At 42.6% G+C, this 20,248-nt stretch overlaps 2 protein-coding genes across 2 annotated transcripts in view; both read right to left on the minus strand.

Annotated features, from left to right (window-relative positions):
• efnb3b (ephrin B3b) overlaps window positions 1–3,428 on the minus strand; it is a 107,128-nt gene extending 103,700 nt beyond the window's left edge. The window contains exon 1 of the mRNA XM_088990528.1: window positions 2,192–3,428. Coding sequence (XP_088846654.1) covers window positions 2,192–2,307 — 116 coding nt within the window. The 5' untranslated portion in view covers window positions 2,308–3,428. The remainder of the gene's footprint in view (window positions 1–2,191) is intronic.
• Window positions 3,429–8,921: 5,493 nt separating this feature from the next.
• On the minus strand, window positions 8,922–19,322 carry wrap53 (WD repeat containing, antisense to TP53). Its single transcript, XM_088990529.1, has 11 exons — window positions 19,128–19,322; window positions 17,941–18,255; window positions 17,678–17,855; window positions 17,507–17,605; window positions 17,298–17,406; window positions 15,276–15,364; window positions 14,092–14,315; window positions 12,816–13,030; window positions 12,307–12,410; window positions 12,097–12,234; window positions 8,922–9,882 (listed from the first exon to the last, which is right to left on the minus strand). Exons 2-11 carry the CDS (start codon window positions 18,146–18,148, stop codon window positions 9,669–9,671), a joined length of 1,578 nt encoding a protein of 525 aa, XP_088846655.1. The 5' UTR covers window positions 18,149–18,255; window positions 19,128–19,322; the 3' UTR covers window positions 8,922–9,668.
• Between the last annotated feature and the right edge of the window lie 926 nt (window positions 19,323–20,248).

Raw genomic sequence — 20,248 nt, forward strand, 5'->3', positions numbered from 1 at the left:
AAACAACACATCTTGCAAACATTGTGAATGGACAACAACAAATTTTATCCGCCAGCTGGCGGCGGCACGTTGACTCTCCTTCTCTCTATAACTTTTCTACATTGTGTCCTTCTCGGCAGTGGCGGGGGGGGGGGGGGGGGGGAGTAACACGTATATTTTGACAAGGAAGAAGTAGTTAGTACATATCTCTGCATCCAAAAGTCATCCGAAAATCAATACTGCCGGTATCTGAAAAGCAGCATGAGATTAGTCACGAAATATTTGTACTTCTCATCGGCGGTTCTGAGCATATCTGCCTTGACGTTGCAGCTCCAAACATACGACGGAGTGGAGAAGGGAAAGGCAGAAAAGTGCATGGATGTCTATAAAGAGGAAATAAAGTGAAAGACGGACTAAGCTGATTAAGTATGAATGCTAAGCTTTGTGAAGACACACAATGGCGTACAACAGGCTTTGTACTTCGCATATATGAGCAACCCGTTTGCAGATGACTCAGAGCGCCGCGTCAAAGTCCCGCATCCCTTCGCTAACTGTCACCGGGGACACTTTACACTCAACTCCATAAGAGACACCTGTATAGGCCGTAAAAGCCCGTCAGCAGTTAGCCGTGCCAGAAATGCAGAAAAGACCCTAGCCCGCCTGCCCCCCGCTTGGATCCACATGCAACCCTGTGGGCTGAATCCACCCACTGCTGACAACAAAAACCCTCATTAGAGGCTTCACGCCTGGCTACACAGTGAGAGGGGAGACTCCCGTACACTGTTGCATCCCGCACGGGAGAGGGGCCCAGACTGGCCGTAGCCTCCAGCACATGGACACAATACCAAAAAAAAATAAGAAAATAAATAGATACATAAATACACAAATACATCTTGTTTGTATCTGTGTGTCCTGCGATTGGCTGGCAACCAATTCAGGGTGTCCCTCGACTAGTGCCCGAAGACGACTGAGATAGGCTCCAGCACCGCCCGCGACCCTAATTAGGTAAAACCGCTAGGGAAAATGGATGGATAAATAAATGAATAAATGAAGACAGAGACAGAGACAGAGAGAGGGACAGAGACAGACAGACAGACAGACAGACAGACAGACAGACAGACAGACAGACACATACATAAATTGGAGAGAGTGTATAAATGTGAATTTTTGATACAGTCGGGAGCACTCCTTACAACATTTTAAGATTTAACCATCATAATTTGTTCCCGAAGAAACAGACAACAAATTGGCACATTTTAGGTCTTCTTTGTCCCATGACCAATACATGCCCTAGAGGAGGTAATGTGGCGGTTTGAGGCTTCAGTGGTACTTTGAGTTGTAATCTAAGTCTTAAAAAAACATTTTCCATTGAAATGAATGAAAATCAAATTGTACCTTGGCCACCTAGGGGTGGTAAAAGACATTTTGTTCGCGAAACTCCTTTCAGCTCATCTATAAGGCACTATTGGTAGTCATTCTTCGCAGACGATAAAGAATTTATGCATGTAAATAATGTGATATGGTCTCCCTACGAGGTGTACAATATACCGCATAACGGGTTGAAACACAGTGGCATGGATATTTAACTTTAGCCTCAAGCTAGCTGACTGGAAGGCTAATTATGTGCTTGCGTTAAATATATGATGTGCAAGTCTTTGTTTGATGTTTGACGGGCAATATCAACCGGGAGCGGCGTTTAACAAGTGCGGCTGTGGCGAACACCATTGCTGGGAGCTGACGCCGAGGGTCAAATAATTAGAAACACTTCCACAAAAGCTATTGTTCATCATGAGATCGTCGCAAAGGTGTTGTAAGCACCTCTGACTGTGTCAAAAGCAAAAGAAACAAACAAAAAAGCAACCCAAAAAATAATGTTAGGGCTATCGGTGTGTGATTTTTTTTTTTTTCAACTTCTGCTGGTGACTTGTTGCATTCAAACATAATTCCAACTGGCAAAGTGGAGTATTTACAATCTCCATAAACATGGCTAAACAGCTTTTGGAAATTTATCAGGCAATTTATGTCTGACCTTCAAAGCTTCCATAAGTGGAATGCTTTTAAAAGACCCTATACATGACAGAAAGGGGCTTTTGATTCTGTCAGCATGAGTGGCAAACGCAAAGCTAAAGAACAATTTGAGCCTGAAATTGCACACTGGAATCGTTACCGGATCGTTGTTGAATCTCAAATATACCAAAGTCGGTTTCCTTACCTCTCGTTGAGAGAATTCCAATAGATGGGCTCCATGTTGCTGGCTGTGGTTCCCAGTAAATCCAGTACGAACGCCAACAGGAACCACAATCCATTCACACTCCACGGACGGGCCATTCTCCAAATTCGGTCCACAAGTGGTAGTGTCAAAAAAATATCCAAAATAGACTTTCCAAATCTGGAGGCGAATCAGAACCTCATGAGCCCAGGATGCGTTTACTTAAATGGATATTTTATTTTTAAAATAATAATAATTAAAAAAACTAAAAACTGTGTGGACTATTTCTGCATTAACCCCATGACTTTCCCACTAACGTATACAATAGCCCACACATCGATAAAAACTACTTTGTTCCAGGTCGCGAATCGAACTCGAGCGAATCCAGTTGTCAAGAATGAATCACAAATTGGCGGCGATGCTGTTCTTGTTCCTTAATTGTCTCAGTTTAGAACAACGCTCCCTTGTTGTGTGTGCGCCCTCTCCCATTACCTTTCCGCGACGCTTCACGCAACACACGACACAACTAAAATCCACATTCGGTGTTTTTTTTTTCTCTAAACAAACAAATAAAAATGCAAGCCGATTTCAAGGCTAAAAATGTGCCACCACATTCCTCATCTTCACGCTCATCATCGTTTTTCAAGTCCAATCGGTGCACATCGCAATCCTTGCAGACAGCTTGTAAATCCACCAATGCTTCAATTCCCAATTTTGAGAATTCAAAAAGGTATGAGGAGGGGGTCCAAATGTTGTAAGGAAAAAAGAGTCTATTTCAAGAGTTTTTGAGGAGAAAAAGCATCCGCACTTTGCTTTAAAGAAAACTTGCAGAGTGCTTCAATTAAGAGAGAGGTAAAGAAACGAGTCCGGGTCTCCCCACATAAAAATAATACATTCGTGATCCGCTGCGACCAACAACACGACAACGTCACGATCCCGACGCTGGTCCGACCTGCACGGAGGTTAGTCGCGTACTGGCAGAACTGCCGCGACCGTGGTCAGAACACCAGAACCAAGAAAGGAGGAGGGACGGGGAAGGAGGGTGGGGGCTGGCAAAACGATTACAAGGTTGCTATATCCCCGCTCCGAAGACTGCTCGGCAGGACGCAACAAAAGAAACACAATACAAAAAAATGACAAAAACAGCGGGTGTCGGGAAGTATATTTACGGTTTGATGCAACGCCATCCAGCAGCTCGTGTATTTTGTTTTTCTACTTTCATTCCTTTCATCACTTTGCTGCTGTTAATTTCTCCACTGCGAGACTAATAAAGATACAATCCAATCCAACGCCTCCCAATTCAGACTTGGGGGTCGGGTGCGCTTTATTTGTTAAAATAAATAAATAAATAAATAAATAAATAAATAAATAAATAAATAAATAAATAAATAAATAAATAAATAAATAAGCGGTTATCTTCGGCGGAAGTGCAAGAGCGCCCCTCAACTACTCACCATAAAAAGACACTCCGATTGGTTTTGTTTTTGTTCTCCAACAAAATGTGAATTGAAAGAAACGTGAGGTTAACTAATCCCGGCATGTTTTTGAAAGAAAGCGAAACATGCAAATAGGCTTCAAGCCAGAAACGGGAGGGGTGGACATTCAGGATAAAACACAAAACAAAAGACGCTTGTTGATTTTGGAGGGTGCCTACAAGGTCGCCATTTCACTCGTGTGAACTCGCTGGAGGTTAAAGTTGCAAATTCTCTGAACGTGAGGGGTTATACTGCCATCATGCGGACATTTTGAGTACTGTCCTAAATGTTGGAGACGACAGGCTCAAACTGTTTTTTTAATTCGACTTTTGGTATCATCCATTTTGATTTCGTCATTAAAGTTTAAATGAATCCACTTTTTTACTTTTTCTTTGAAAAACAGCTCACGTTCACCGCATATCTATCCGTTGGCTTCCTTTAGTCCTCCGACCTTCAACTCTCTCTCCCATGACTCCATCACCTCCGTTGTGACCTTGGCTGCGGGGCCTAGTACCCCGATACACAAACAAAACCAGGAACGCCTCCTGCCGATTCTCATCCACGTCAAGATGCATCCAGCAACACAAAGAGCTCAAACGGGAAAGTGTTGCGCTCTCCACTATAGTAAGGGAGATACGGTGTTGTGGGATCCAGAAAAAAACCACAAGACAAGCAATGTGATACGTCTTGACTCAACAGTGGTTTACTTCGAATGCCCCGATCTAATGCAAACGTACGCGCACAACAATTTCCGGTCCAACGATCTAAATCGGTCCGACACGAAACATGAACCGAAGCAGGCGTTCCATGTTTAAATAAACATTTTCGATATATATCATTTGTAAACCAATAGAACTACGCGAATGTAACCAAAATAGGAAATACGATAATTTACAACCTGTCACATACTCCCCCTCAAAATAGATGTTGTCCCCAACATATGTACGAGTAAATACATAAATACGCTGGACGACGTGCCCAAAACAATGACGCACGGTATTATGAACTGCATCCAAATATGAACTATAATAATGAACAGTTTACAGACTGGAACTCTTTTCATACATTCTGTTTACATTATAACAATCAACAATTCACAGACTGGAACTCTTTTCATACATTCCGTTTTACTTATACAGGGCTCATCGGGGTCTTCTTGTTTCCATCTCACTGTTCTATTAAACCGAAGTGTCGATTAACCATTTCTGTAGTATTTCGTGGCATAATAGGGGTGTGCGCCATACATCCAAGGCATTGTCTGTTCACCATGATATGGTACTGTCCCTACATTGTAGCAAGATGGCGAACCAAGGCGATCATACGTGAATACCTTGGGTCTCCTGTGTTCTCGTCGTGGCCGTTGATTTCCCCCAATATCAGGATTACTGGGGGTTGGCTGGGGAAAAGGGGGACACACCGTCACAGGTGCATCATTTTCCGGACCAATGTTGCCCTCCTGAGGTTGGTCAACTTCCGCAGCTCCCGGCTCTGTCCCCGGCAGTTCATTCCCCAGTTGATTGTCATCATGGTGGGTTGTCTCCACGAAGCTCACGTCCCGCGGTTCTGGTGAGTCTGGTCGGGTGCTCTGGCGATGCAACACTGGATAATACTCATCCTCCTCATCATCCTCTTCCGGATCCATTTCCGGCATCTTGTTCGGTCGTTGCCGAGTGGACTTTTCCTTGGACTGGGACTGTAGTGAAGTCTCTAATGGCAAATGATCACATGGCAGCAAGAGATTGCGGTGGAGTATCCTAGATCTGCCCTTCCCCCTCTCAGGTTTCAGCTCATAAACTGGAATGTCTTGGCTGACTTGACGAACCACTGTATGAACAACATCCTCCCAGTGGTTTCTCAGTTTGCCTGAACCTCCACGTGGGGTTAAGTTTCGAACCAGAACACGATCACCGGGCAACAGGGTAGAATACTTTAGTTTACTGTCATATAGTCTCTTACTCCTGGCAGCAGCTTTGTTGTTATTTTCTTGCGTGATCGCATACGCTTCCTCCATGCCCTGTTTCCACTTCTTCACATAGTCCTTCTGGTTGGTTTCACCCTGGTTAGAGTCTGGATTCAAACTAAACAACATATCAACTGGCAAACGTGGTGAACGTCCATAAAGTAAGTAAAAAGGTGAGAACCCTGTCACCTCACTTTTGGTACAGTTGTAAGCATAAACGAGTTTGTTTAGTGAGTCTTTCCAGTTACTCTTTTGTTTCTCTGTCAGTGTCTTTAACATCTGGATCAGTGTTCGATTAAATCGTTCAACCTGTCCATTTCCCTGTGGATGGTAGGGGGTTGTCCTTGAACCCGCAACCCCACAATATTCCTTCAGTTGAGCAAAAAGTTGATTTTCAAATTCACCACCCTGATCATGGTGAATTCGAAGGGGGAACCCAAACTTTAAAGCATAGTCATTAAATATTTTGTTTGCCGCTGTTTTGCCAGATTTGGACGTTGTAGCATAAACTTGAGCGAAACGTGTAAAATGGTCTACTAGCACAAGCACGTATTCATAACCACCCTTACATTTGTCAAGATGCAAAAAGTCAACGGAGACAAGTTCAAAAGGCTGAGTAGTCACAATATTAGTGAGAGGGGCTCTGGTCTCACGGTTGGGCTTTTTGTGTTTTAGGCACACACACTCTCTCAGTACATAGTCCTCTATTTCTTTTTGCATAAAGGGCCAGTAAAAACGATCCCTTACAAGGGAAAGAGTCCTTTCTACACCATGGTGGCCCATTTCATCATGCAGGTCTTTTAACACTGTCACCTTGTGTTGAGAGAGGAATCGGCATCATTTTCAAAATCGGACGACGACATAGGGTGTGTGGAAAACCTACAAATGGACATTTTGTTGAAAGACACTGAGCCCACTTTCTATCTGTCTGACCAAATTAGGAAATGTGAGTTTATCTTTTTGTCCGAGTTCACCTATTTGTCCAGATATTTTGAAATCTTTGCGCCAGGGGGCAGTGTCTGGGGACACTATGCTTCTCTTACGCACTGCATCCCGCCCTTTTTCACTTGGTTTGGCTATTCCTAGTTCAAAATCTTTTATACTTTCAATCAAGTCCTTTACACGTAGCAAATCTGACATTCCTTCATCTTCTAGCTCTAATTCAGCTCTTTCAATGTAGGTTGACACAATATTAATTAGTTGGCCTCGAGTCTTTCCTGTAAGTTGCTCTCTTTCCAGTCCAGATATTTGGATTTCAGCACATAACTCTGACAACTGTTGAAAATTCAGTCCAAATAACTTGCCTTTGATGTCCAACTGTAATTCCTCTAACGCCATTTTCGAGAGGGTAGACGCAGTTCAGCTGGCCGGATTCACTTCAAAGTCTTCCAGTGCCCTCTAGTGGTGGCTGTACGCACAGAGATGCAACTAGAGCACATGTAGAAACAAACCAGTAAACGGCGACGCCACTCCGACTGGGTTGATTGGGGATATTCGGCGCGAGCTTCTACCCACGGCGAGTAGACAACACTCGAACGCAAATATCCCAGCGGTGCCTCCAAAATGTTGCGCTCTCCACTATAGTAAGGGAGATACGGTGTTGTGGGATCCAGAAAAAAACCACAAGACAAGCAATGTGATACGTCTTGACTCAACAGTGGTTTACTTCGAATGCCCCGATCTAATGCAAACGTACGCGCACAACAATTTCCGGTCCAACGATCTAAATCGGTCCGACACGAAACATGAACCGAAGCAGGCGTTCCATGTTTAAATAAACATTTTCGATATATATCATTTGTAAACCAATAGAACTACGCGAATGTAACCAAAATAGGAAATACGATAATTTACAACCTGTCACAAAAGCACACACTATGATGGGAATGAAACACACTGAGCTTGCTATGCACGAACGTGTGTGTGTGTATGTGCGTGCGGGTGTGTGTGTGCGTGTGTGTATATGAGTCAGTGTCAGCGCACAGCATTCTCGCCCGCCTCGTAGCTGATAGATCTCAGCTGCACGTCTTTATCCTTCAGCATCAGTCTGTTCCCGCACGCTGGTGAGCGGAAGCTCACAATACACGTACGAGCGCGTTCACACACACAACAGCAGAATTAGCACAAAAGCTGAATACAAAAGTTTCCATTTCATATTTCTGGAAGGCAATTGTTTGATTTTTTTAAATACTGTATGAGTCGCTATACCAAATGGTTGGGAAGGTGTGCCTAATTTTGCAGCCAGCCACCGCGCCGCCCCGCCAACTCGGAATTCAGCCTTGATGACACCTCGTTCCATTTTTCTTGTCCTCCCTTGTTGTCTTCGTAGCGACTATCCTCCCCTTAGGTGGTGACGGTTGCTAAGCAACAGCCAGCGCCGAGCAGCGCAGCACAGTTAACCCCCTTTCCTCCCAGCTTCAACTCCAAACCCCACACCCCATTCGGAGGACGTCGACAAAATCACGTGGCGGGAGAAAATGTGCAACCATCGAGTGGCGGGTTAACATTTCCAAAGCAAAGGTCGACCGACAGACGCCTCGGATACGGACCGCATCGAATTTGTTGATGTGGTGCTCTTGACTCACTTTTGAGATCAGGGAGAGAGCAAACAGCATGTTTGCTCATAGTGTTGCAATCGGCATGCTCACGTTTCATTATTGAGTCACGATATGAGAAGAGTAAACTCAGTTAATTCAGAAAAGCGCATCAAGTTGAAATTGAAGTTGTATGATAAGAATAGAGTGACATATTTTTCACGATTTATAATTTTGAGATTATAGTTCTATTTTAATGCTGAAAAAAGTATAGTTGATATTTGATTTGTACATTACAGTCGCATATTCTTAGGACCTAAAATTTTACATTTGAGATTTATCAAGTTGCACTATAGGAAAAAACAAATATTTTTAACTCATTCACTGCCAGACGATGTGTAAAAATGTGTCCACTCCAGTGCCAGGGTTTTTGTCATTTTTACTCAATTTGCAGTACCCAAAGAATATTGAGTTTTTGGACTACATCACAGCTGTCAACCTGTACGTTTTTGCCGTACAAAGTACATTTATTATGCATTTTAAGACGTGTACGACGTACAAGAAAATATGTACGGAAAAACGCACATTTGTCAATTATGGGTACCATCCGGTATACACCGACTATCACGAAACGGCAAATCAATCAAGTCAAACGAGTTCGCCGCGTAGCCTCTATCTCGATATCGTTTTTTTCGTTGCAAACGAAGCGAGTGATTTGATGCTACTGTGCGCATGCGTCTAGGGATTTCCCATTGCATCATTCATCACGTAATTTCATCATTTATTAAGAATATGTACAGAATGATATAACCAAACACATGTACAATATAACATGTTAAACTACATAAATAAACACGTTTGAAAAAAAATATGTTGTACGATTACTTTGTATTTTGTAAGGGAAAATACGACAGTTTGCAAGGGCATGGAACCATTTCATACATAAACATTCAATGCAGCGTAAGAAACCTTACACTTTCTTCTTTCATCAGAAAAAAAGAGTTAATTCCTAAGTTGTATGAGTCATGAGTTACATGAGCTTGAAATGGGGGCGGCTATACAAAACACAATACATATTGATTTATATAAAGCTTTACCAACAGCTGAAGCTGTAACTGAAGCTAACTGAAGCTAACAGGGACAAAAGGCAAAAGCTCCCCACTTGTGGAAGGGAAAACGTTGTCAGAGGTCTGACCAGCGCTTTTTCTCATTGAAGTCATTTCGTCAGTTGGGTAAAGGCGAGCAGGAGGCTGCAAAATGTTCCAACATTGAAGGGGTTGGAGTGGCCCTTGGTGCTTAGGTGGACTCTTGACAGCCTGCCGACGACCATTTGCAAAGGGATTCCTATTGTATTTGTTTGAAAAGTGTCTTACATATATATAATCACCAGTTTTTAAAAAAGTACAGCATATAATCAGATGCGCATCACATCAAAAACAAAAGAAATAAAAATAGAAAGCTTCTCGCACAATTGTCTTCATTTGCATCCCTAATAAAATTCAAATTCAAGTTCAAGTTTGCATGTTTGAAACATTCTGCTCCTCGGCAGGAGGTCCACACGGTCCAGCCCACCATATGCTCAGTCCATTGTCAGCGCGGGCAGCGGGCGGACCGTCTCCTTCAGCGTCCGAACACGAGGAGGATGAGTCGCCCTCGCCGTCGCTGGGCCACAGGAACTGGCGCTGACCGCTGGATGTGGCCACCAGCGGCATGAACGGGTGGATGCTGCGTGCACAAAATCAGAGTCAATTAACGTCATTTAGTGGAATTATGAACGTGAGAATTGCGGAGTTGATGTCAAAACTAGACCAAAATATTGTTCTGTTGGTAATAAAAAAAAGAGGAAAAAATTAAATTGTTTGACTTGTCTACTGTTAAAAAAGTCATATTTAAAAAAAAACATTTGAAAAAATATACAGTGGAACCTCGGTTTTCGAACGTCTCACAGTTCAAACAAATCGTAGTCTGAACAAAATATTCGAGAAATTCTTGCTTTGTAGTTCGAACAACAATCGGTGTTCGAACGCCAATACGGCGCGTGAGTGCGTAAGCGAGGGTGGGGTGCTGAGCGGCGTACGGGTGTAGATCGCTCTCTTTGTGACCAACTGTTGTCGCTTGCGGACGTGCTGCATTTTGCTCTAGCGTTTAATATAGGTGTACGAAGAGTTTTAGCCCCTAATCATGACTCCAAAGAAAGTAAGTGCTGCTAAAAGTGACAAAAGAAAAGTAGTGCGTACAACTATTGTATTTAAAAAAGAAATAATTGCAAAATATGAAGGTGGTGTGCGAGTGTCTGATCTGGCTAGGGAATACAGCATGGCGAAATCTATGATCAGTACGTTATTAAAGAATAAGGAGGCTGTGAAATCTAGTGATGTGGCTGTGGGAGTGAGAACAAGTGTCATTGGAAAGATATTTTAAGAGAAAAGAACATCCTGTAGCCGAGTCATCCGTAGCTGCCACGTTCCGAGCGAGAGTGACGGCAGCTGACTCGTCGGAACGTAGTGGAATGTTTGGGATCCCAAAGCAGACACGCACTAACCAAGCAGGATGTTTATTCACAAATAAAAAGAAAATACAGCGAGTATGAAGGCAGGGGGTGATCCGACCCGCTTACTACGCCAAAAAGCAAATGGCACACAAGGGTGCAAAATTACGCAATCCCGGAAGACGACATACATTTACGGGACGCAGGGAAAATACCTCGGACCGGGTACACTTGCGCATCGAAGGAAGAGTCCAGGTACGGTGGCGAGGTGAGTCAATCATCCGGCATTGGCGAGGTGATCGCGAACCGTATAAATGCCCCGTGTCCGTGATTAGAGAATTGACAGGAGGTGGAGGGCGGCCGGGAGAGGCAGCCTCGCCCCCGGCTGTCAACTCGCACGTGACAGGAGCAAAGAGATGGTTTCGGTGTTTGAACAAATCGCTTTTCGAACAGGGTTCTTGAACGCATTATGGTCGAGAACCGAGGTATCACTGTATATTTCAAGGACAGAGGTTAATGTGACCCTCACCATTCTTATAACGTCACTTTTTTTAAAGAAAAAAAACTACAAAAAGGAAGCGACTTTTTAAAACCTAAATTTTTTGTTTTTGTTTTTATAATTCTCAACTAAATTCACCATTTATTGACAACCTGTTCAGGTTCTGCCAGAAGACAGTTGGGATAATAATAATAATAATAATAATAATAATAATAATAATAATAATAATAATAATAATAATAATAATAATAATAATAATAATAATAATACATTTCATTTATAAGCGCCTTTCAAAACTCTCAAGGCCACTTTACAGCAGTGGTTCTTAACCTGGGTTGGATCGAACCCTAGGGGTTCGGTGAGTCAGTCTCAGGGGTTCGGTGGATCCTCCGCCATAGAAGTCCACCCCTCAGTCTAGACTGCAGCTTGTAGGCACAGTCATTGGAAGAATATGAGCAGATGAGACTGGTGGGGTTCGGTGCCTCCAACAAGATTAAGAACCACTGCTTTACAATCACAGGATATTTATTGCTGCGGGTGAGCAGCGGCAGCCACACGCCTCAGCGTTCACTCAACCGGAAGTAACAAAGTAAAAAACTGTCCGGACGGAAGTATATCGGGAAAGAAAATGATGAAAGGAAAGCTTCATACTGAGTTACGAGGTTACGAGTATTAGGATAAATATGGTATCTCCCAGTTCATATAAATACACCATAAAAAATATTTTTTTGATGCACCCCCCGCTTGTAAGGATTAAAATGTTCAGATTCCACATTATATATTTGCATCATTAACAAAAAATAACGAATATTCTCAAGTTGAAAGTTATAATGTTACAAAAATACATTATGATTGTGGGTGAGACTTTTTTCCCCCTCTGAATGATGTTTCCCCTTCTCTACTTTAAAATGTGCAGACGATTTTTGTCCACTCCGCGCCAGTGAATCGGTACCTGATCCCATTGGTGCAGTCCCAATGAGCCTGGAACCTGAACTGAGGCTGCAGTAGCTCCTCGTCGCCCGGGGGGTTCAGGGTGTCCCACACTGACACGTCTCCCCCGGTGTCTCCACTCAGCAGGTACCTGCCCGACCTGGCAGAGCACAAACACACATGGGAGGAACTTTTTCCAGGACAGAGCGACGGCGGACGAATGTCCACTTACGGGTCCAGGTCGAAGTAGATACGCTGATTGGTCTCCACGTTCCTTTTGAGCGAGAACACAACCTGACCGGGCTCTCGAAGGTCCCAGCATAGAATCTCGGGATCCTGCAGATACATCATGCGTCATTTACTGTGGGGAAAATCTGCTCAGCTTTCACCAATGAATAAATGTAATAATCATATACAGTGATACCTCAGCTTACGAACGCTTTACCTCAAAAACTTTTCACCTCACCAACATTAAATTCGCGAGCAAATAGTCTTGGCATACGAACTCGTTTTCAGCGGACGAACCAAACCACACAGCGGGGCTGGCGGACTAGTTTTCGGCGGATGAACGACAAACAACACGGTCGAACAGCGCCACGGTAACTAGTGGACTAGTTTTCCACACCCCGTGTCTTTGAGTGTGGACGTGGTTTGTTATCGAGTGAAGTACTTTTGCTATTATGGGACCGAAAAAGACCCCACCACAGGTTGGAGAAATTCTATTTCAATTCACCCGCATACCTTGCGGCCGCCCGTGTATAGGTAGTAGCCGTCGGGTGAGAAGAGCAAGTGAGTGAGCCCCCCACGGTGGCGGGTGGGCAGCAGTGCCAGCAGGGTGCCGTCCTGGCACGAGTAGAGGCCGGCGCAGCGAGAGTACGAGCCGCAGGCGTACAGCGACTGGCACGGGCTGAAAGCCAAGCAGGAGATGATGCCGCTTTGGCCACTTTGCTTCTTCGCTGCAGTTGGGGGAAGAAAAGGGGATGATTTGAGAAAGGGACATTGGTCTCGTCGAGTACCCACATACACCAAAAGGTCACACTCTCTCTTGCACTGACACTTTCTCTCATGCTTATTGTCACACACGTTTTCATCTCCCACATTCCCTCGCTCAACCTTTTATAATGTATTTATTTATTTTTGTGGAATTGGGGTCGGTCGGTCTCTCTCTCACTCTCATTTACATAACACGCCTGGGCGATAATCTCTGTATTAGACTAAGATAAAATAAAATCTCCAATAATTGAGCCTTTTTCTGTGGGGGGGGGGGTCCTCATTTTCAATGGTTAAAAAATAAAAAAAAAGAATGAAGAAAAGGAGAAAAAAATACTATACATATCAATAAACCAATATCAATTAGTGATATGCGGCTATAGATTTCAGACCCACCCTAAGATAAACTGTAAACTTTGTTTTTATTTTGTTACAATGTGTTAAAAATAAAAGTTTTTAAACATAACTTTGCTCCTGTGAATTTTTCCATTGTGAGATTAATAAATGTTTTCTTAACTTAAACTCAGGAGCAATGCAATGCAATTTATGCTCACTATCCTTTCAGAGTGACATAAACAGGCCGATCGAGAGTGTTTTGGCCAAAACGCAAAGTCATCAGTCAAGACAAATGCGAGTAACTGCAGCCATTATCAAAAACAAACGGCAAGTAAACAAATAACTATGCATCATTCGAGGAAAGATGAACCGAAAGGTTGTTTGAAGCGCAAAAGAGACCATTTGAATGCATGTACGGCATTTTGTTCTTCTTGGCCCGAGATTCAAGATGTTATGGGGGTCGGGCTAAACAATCCTTGTCAGGGGGCCATCTGTTCCCTTTGTTTTCTTCACATGTTAGAGTTAGCAAACTGCATCGAGCCAATGTTGTTTAAATGATGTTGATTTGAGTGAAGACAATTTGCGACAGCCACAACATTGTTACAGCTAAAGGACCCGCATCATTTACCCCCCGCCCCCAAAAGACCCCTCCCCTTTAATAACCAATCTCTCATTTTGGTCTACGGCTGACCTGTGGTGGGCCGCTCCTCACAGTCTCTGCCGGGCCGCTCGGTGTAGAATATCCGGACAATTTTATCGAAGCCGCAATAGAGCTGTGAGCCGTCGGGGGAGAAGCAGAGCGAGTGGGCCGCCGTCAGCTCATCCAGGTGGTTGTAAGGACGGAAACTGGACCGCACCTCCCCGGAGAAGGCATCCCATATATGGACCGGGTTGTCGCGGCTACTGCTGGCAAAACTGACAGAATGAAAACATTTTGGTGTGCGTTCACTCGTTCTCTAATCACAACATAGCTGAGTTTTTTTTTCCTCCAGTGGATTCTATAATCAATCAAATGAAGAATATTTTTGGACAGCCTAGAAATAAATGTGTGTTGCAGAAGGTGGAACTGCTGCCTGAATGTAATCATGCAAAACCCCAAAATAACATCACCGCCGCTTAATTAGCGCAAAACCAATTAGCCGCGACGCCATTGTCACTTTATTTCAGTACCGGGGAGTGGCTCATTAGCGTCGCTACAGTGCTGCTCGTCTGCAGCACTGGCCAAAATGTTTAATCATAACGGGAGGCCTGAGCCCTGCTGATTAGGATCCTAGGCTGTCATAGTTCGGCCTTTTTATGCTCGTTAGTTTTTCTTTTGGGGCCGCCTGGTATCGAATGTTAGTGTATCCACTTCACAGAACAGAGCACAGCAGAGATACCGAAAGCAAAAGCATGGCTGATTGAACACTCCAAATTGCCCCAAGTTGTGAATTTGAGCGGTTCAGTGTGTCCCTCGCCTATTGCCTCAAGATTGCAGGGATAGCTTGCAGCATCCCCCGCGACCGTCGTGAGGATAAAGCAGTTTGGAAAATAGACATTTTTCTTTCCTCTGGGGATTTTTTTTTTCAATTCAAATTTATGTTTAGTTTATTTATTTTTTGGGATGTGGAATGGGGCGTTTTGCCTGGTTTTAGTTTTCAGAGTTGGGAAAAGTGGGGTCACATCCTGTCTGCCGAATTTATGACCGGTCCTCAAAGTGACCATGAAGTCAAAGTCGACTGTCGTATATTTATCAGCTCTGCTTTTACATTATAGGGACACGTGTAGATGCTCGCACAAGCAACGTTGCGACCAAGAGCTACGACCTGCAATAATGCCGACCTAGAAACGTTTTCAGGATATTTAGCAACTTTTTGGAACCGGGCGAGTACTCACAAGCAGGTGTGAGGCTCCAGAGAATTCATTTTGGGGTACCAGCAGTAGTCATACACAGCGTCTCCCTCAGCCATTTTCAGCACCGGACTCTGGCAACACAACAAGAAGAAAAGTGGATGATCCATTCTGCCTTTGCAAAGATGACAATGTTCACCCAATGTACCGGAGACCGGAGTACACAAATGAGGGTTTGTTGAAATTGTCATATTAACATTAGCCTGATGGGGGCACTAAAGGAATTGCTCTTACGACAGATGCATGGTTTTAGATTAGATCAGGGGTGTCAAAGTCATTTTTTTGCCGCGGGCCACATTGTAGTGATGGTTTCCTCTCGAGGGCCGTTATGAATTTGAGGAAGCCCTTAGAATGTTTAATCCCCTCCACATATTACATATGGAACTAGTTTTCAAATTTGAAGTCAAGAATAATGACTGTTATTGTGGTTTACATCCAAAAATATGAAATTTTACGGCTAATTCACGCCGATATCGCCATGCGCCAACCTGGAAGTTTGGCGCTTATTGAGGATTTTAAAGCCAGTAACGGATGGTTCGAGAACATCTGAGGGTGAGGAGGAGAAGGCAATGTTGGCAAAGTGGAATGATGTGCAGGCTTTTACCGAACAGTTCCATCCAGAAAAGACTGGCTATGACAATCATCAACGTGATGAAAGATAATGTGATGCCTCAGCTTCGTAAGACCTTACAAGTCAGAAAGCAACAGGTGTCAATTAAGAGGTTTTTAATCAGCAAAAATGATGAGGAGTGTCCAAAGAAAAAAGAAGAGAAGCCACACCAGAGATTAAGTTACCAACAGTCCTTATGGAAGGTGACTGTCCTTCCATAAGCCATCAACGACCATCAAAAAGGTAAATAAAACTTTATTTTACAGCACAGTTTATTTCTTTAATTACAGTCCTCATTTAATGTGCCTCTCTTTTTGACTGATACAATGCAGTGTATTTCTTTCATTACAATACAATAGGACATTTATTATACATAGAATAAGGTATGTTGTGTGTAGTTTTAAGGCTTATTTAGTTAAAAACTATATTTTATGGAAACCCGGGAACGGATTATTCCCATTTTAATGGTTTCCTATGGGAATTTTTTTTGGAGATACACACTTTTCGCCTTACACACTCTGTCTGGGAACCAATTAAGTGGGTAAGTTGAAGTCTCACTGTATTTAGTTATATGTGTTTTACATATACAGTAAAGTCTCGTTATATCGATATTCAAGGGAGTCCGAAAAAATATCGATATAACCGGGACTATCGATATATCCGACCCTGTTTGCATGTAATTTTCTCCGTGCGTGCATAGAAATAGTATCGATATAACCGGGACTATCGATATATCCGATATCGATATAACGAGACTTTACTGTATTTCATATTTCTTGATGTATTTTTTTTTATTTCTTTACATTTCATTAGTTTATTCATAGATTACTGTATTTTCCGGTATATAAGGCGGACCCAAAAGCCTTCATTTTCTTCAAAAGATGACCCTGCGGCCTTATATGAAGTAATTGAAGTAATATTGAGCCACAACAGGTCTCTACTACTGTCAGCAGCTACCAACTCCATTTCCCCTTGTAGAAGTTGTGTGTAATCCCAACCTCTCCTGTAGCGCCTTATTATGTGGTGTGCCTAATACAGTATTTGGAAAACGAAAGAAAAAAGATTGAAAATAAACCATCCATTGGGGTGCGCCTTATACACATGAAAATACTGTAGATTAGATTAACCTTTATTAGTCTCACAGAGAAGAAATTGATTTGCCATCTACCGGGGTTTATTTATTTTATTTATTTTCAATTGGTTATTATTTATTTTTGTTATTTATTTTTTATTTATCATAAAATGTGTTATTTATTTATTTATTGTTTGTTTATTTGTTTGTTTGTTTGTTTGTTTGTTTGTTTGTTTTTGGCAGCATACCACGCGAGGGAGCCTGGCTAGGTACCACCTGACCAAACTTTTGACAATCACTTATAACGAACCCCTGTAATGCTCACCATCTCCGGCAGCAAATCCCAGTTGTAGGTGTAAACCTCTGGAGGAAGGTTGTAGACACGCAGCACGTTGTCTGCACTGTTGCTCAGGATACAGGAACCGTCGGGAGCCCTGGCAGGTCCAGTGGGAAAAGTCACTGATTTCATCCAATGCGATAATGGACACAGCAGTATGTTGATGATTTTGTTTTTCTCGGATGCATTTTAATTACCATTTGCAACCTTTGAGGTAATTCTCAGGGAAACTGGAGTATTCAATCCAGGAACTCATCAGTACCTGGGGGGTCTGGGAAAAGTCTAAGGCAAGAGTGCTGGAACGAAAAAAAAGAAAGGAGAAAAAAGTCATGAGTGCGTCATGTTTAAAAAAGCTTGGTTCAACTTACCGCTGTCCTTCGTTTGGACTGTTAGCAGATTCATTCGGCTCCTCCTCCAATGGTTGGATCCCTTCATCATGGCAGTCATCGGCAATCTGCTGGCAATGCCCCTCTTCCTCTGTGCCTCCTCCCAAAGTCAGTCCTTTTTCATCTTCTTCTTCACCGAGTTCAGTGTGCAAAGTGTCTTCTGTTGCTCAGTCCAAATAAACAAACCTCTGTGTACAAATGACGTAATTGACATGTCAAAATAACAAGAGGAAAAAAGTATCTACTTTGGTCTTCCTGCTCCATGTCTTCTTGCGCTGACTGGAAATCCCCACACAGTCCCTCTTCCTCATCACCCAGCTGCGGTCGTTTGGCAGGAGTCTGGCTTCCATCATTCGAATCCTCCTGGATGGCTATCTTCGCTTGAGGTGGTTCATGATCCCACTCTGTGTCCTGCCCCTCTATCGGTGCAACTTTGAGGCTCACTTCAGTCATGACTTAGTTCCTCCCTGGTGGTGGCCTGTCAAAAATGTGAAGATTTCTTCCTCCGGGGGGGCTTCCTAAATATGCTGGCAGCCGAGGACATTACAGCACCCACAGGCCTGCAAATAAAGATGTCACACACTCACCATAACAACGAAGGACATTAAGTGATTTATTATAAGCTATTTTTGTAAAATTAGGGTTGGTAGTAAAAATGCAAGATACTTGAATACATTTTTAGTTGGAGCAGTTTCCTCATTGTTCATTCATCGTTAATTTTTAGAAGGGATGCAACTCTTACGTACATCATTATTTTATGCATACATTGATTCTTCGTTGCATTGCAGTAATCTTCATTCCCTTAAAATTTTAGGATAGGCGCAACAAGCAATCAGTGTTAGATCACCACTGCTGCGCTAAATGTCGATTTATCATTTGTGAAAAGAAATAAAGGATCAATGTAGCTTAATTTGCGATTTTAAATTAAATGTGTTGTTTTTGCAAAAATGCTTATTGGAAAACGGAAGTTGTGGGTTTATACTCTAGATATTTTTTTCCATTCGAAGGTCATGATATATAAAAAAAATGTAACTCAAATTAGTTGTTTGGGGGACTGCATTTGCCGCTTGATTTCATTCTTTTAAAAATCGTTCGAGTGGAATTTTCGCGACATTACCTCCCTATTTAAAAGACAACAACTTAATATGTACTTACGGCGGTTTAAAATTCATTACGCAAGACAAAACAATCCGGTGAACATGTTAATTACGCAACAGCACTAATGTAAACAACGGGGCGTCTGAATAATTTCCCAATGCCATTTTCCATATCACTTAATATATAAATGTTATATTCCGCATAATATAGAATGTTTAGCCTCAAGCACGCTGTATACTCGGTCAAGCGTTAAAAAAACGTTCTCGCTTCCATTTGTTTCAAACCTTGAAGCAAAATAGCGTTAGCATTAGCAGGCTAACTCGCTCCTACCCACCGGACTTGTGGCTGTTCCCTGACTCAGGTCTCGTCTGATTCATCTTAAATTCCCCGTCGTGGTTGAATCGAAGGGTCCACCGGAGTGAATTAAAGCCCGCGTGGCGTCCACCGGGACGATGTATCTGAAGATATTCTATGTCGGAGTTGTTTTCTCTTAACAAGAACCATTTATTGTGTGAAGCCTTTTGTTGTAGTGAATGGGAATTTTGGCTCGGCTCACTAAAAACATCCGACTCTTTTGGCTCCTTAGTGTTGTTTATACTCAAAGGACAACCGACGTCTCCGGACAAGTTGTGTCCGTAATTTGTAAAATCGCTCCAAATGACTTATACTGAGCGTATTTTACAATGATTCCACAGCATGTAGCTATATTTTACCTTTTAAGACTTGCGCTGAATATTCCGGAAGTCTTGTTTCTGAGTTGGTGACGAGTCCTCACCCTACGGCACTTAAGGAACGCCCCTAACCGAGAAAGGACATACCTTGCATAACCTCAATGCATTTTGCGGTACTTTGTTTGGTGAGAAAACTTTGTGTTGATCCGTGTTGATGGCGAAATTAGAAGAAAAAACACATAAATAACGTAATGGTCAATCGTTGTGTGTTGCGCTACAGTGTATTTGATGTTCGCTTACAAATCGTCCCAGGAGTACCCTTTTTTGGGTACTCTGAGTACTAAAGAGTTTGTCACTACATTTCTCTCCAGATGTATCAAAATGACCGGAATACATTATTTAATCGATTGCAAACATGTATGCTTTCCTCTTCAGAACTATTTGAATCATATTCATAAATGGATGAGTAACAAGAAAGCATCTTTTCCGAATCTGAAGCCATTGTTTTGATTCTCTAAAAAATACTATATATAGAGAGACTAAAAAATATAATTTCTGATGTCAGTTAGGAAACAAAAGTGATGTTGGTTGTCCTTTAAATTAACTACCTAAATCATGTAAAATTATGTGAAAAACGAATTACTCACGTAAAAAATATATATATATATATATATATATATATATATCAAATATTTTTATTTGTATGGCTTTATTTATATGTGCACGGAGAGCATCCACTAACGTTCACGTTCCCTGTGGTTACTCTGGTCTGATGATCACCTGT

The sequence above is a fragment of the Hippocampus bargibanti genome, linkage group LG02 (genome assembly GCF_051943395.1).
Source record: "Hippocampus bargibanti isolate YZ-2025 linkage group LG02, ASM5194339v1, whole genome shotgun sequence".
Classification (NCBI taxonomy): domain Eukaryota; kingdom Metazoa; phylum Chordata; class Actinopteri; order Syngnathiformes; family Syngnathidae; genus Hippocampus; species Hippocampus bargibanti.

Coding starts and splice junctions, on each gene's coding strand:
- wrap53 (XM_088990529.1), bottom strand. CDS start 18,148: ATGACTGAAGTGAGCCTCAAAGTTGCACCGATAGAGGGGCAGGACACA. Junction 13,031..14,091: donor TGAGGAGCGGCCCACCACAG/GTCAGCCGTAGA, acceptor CCCCAACTGCAG/CGAAGAAGCAAAGTGGCCAA. Junction 9,883..12,096: donor GACTGCACCAATGGGATCAG/GTACCGATTCAC, acceptor TTGTGCACGCAG/CATCCACCCGTTCATGCCGC.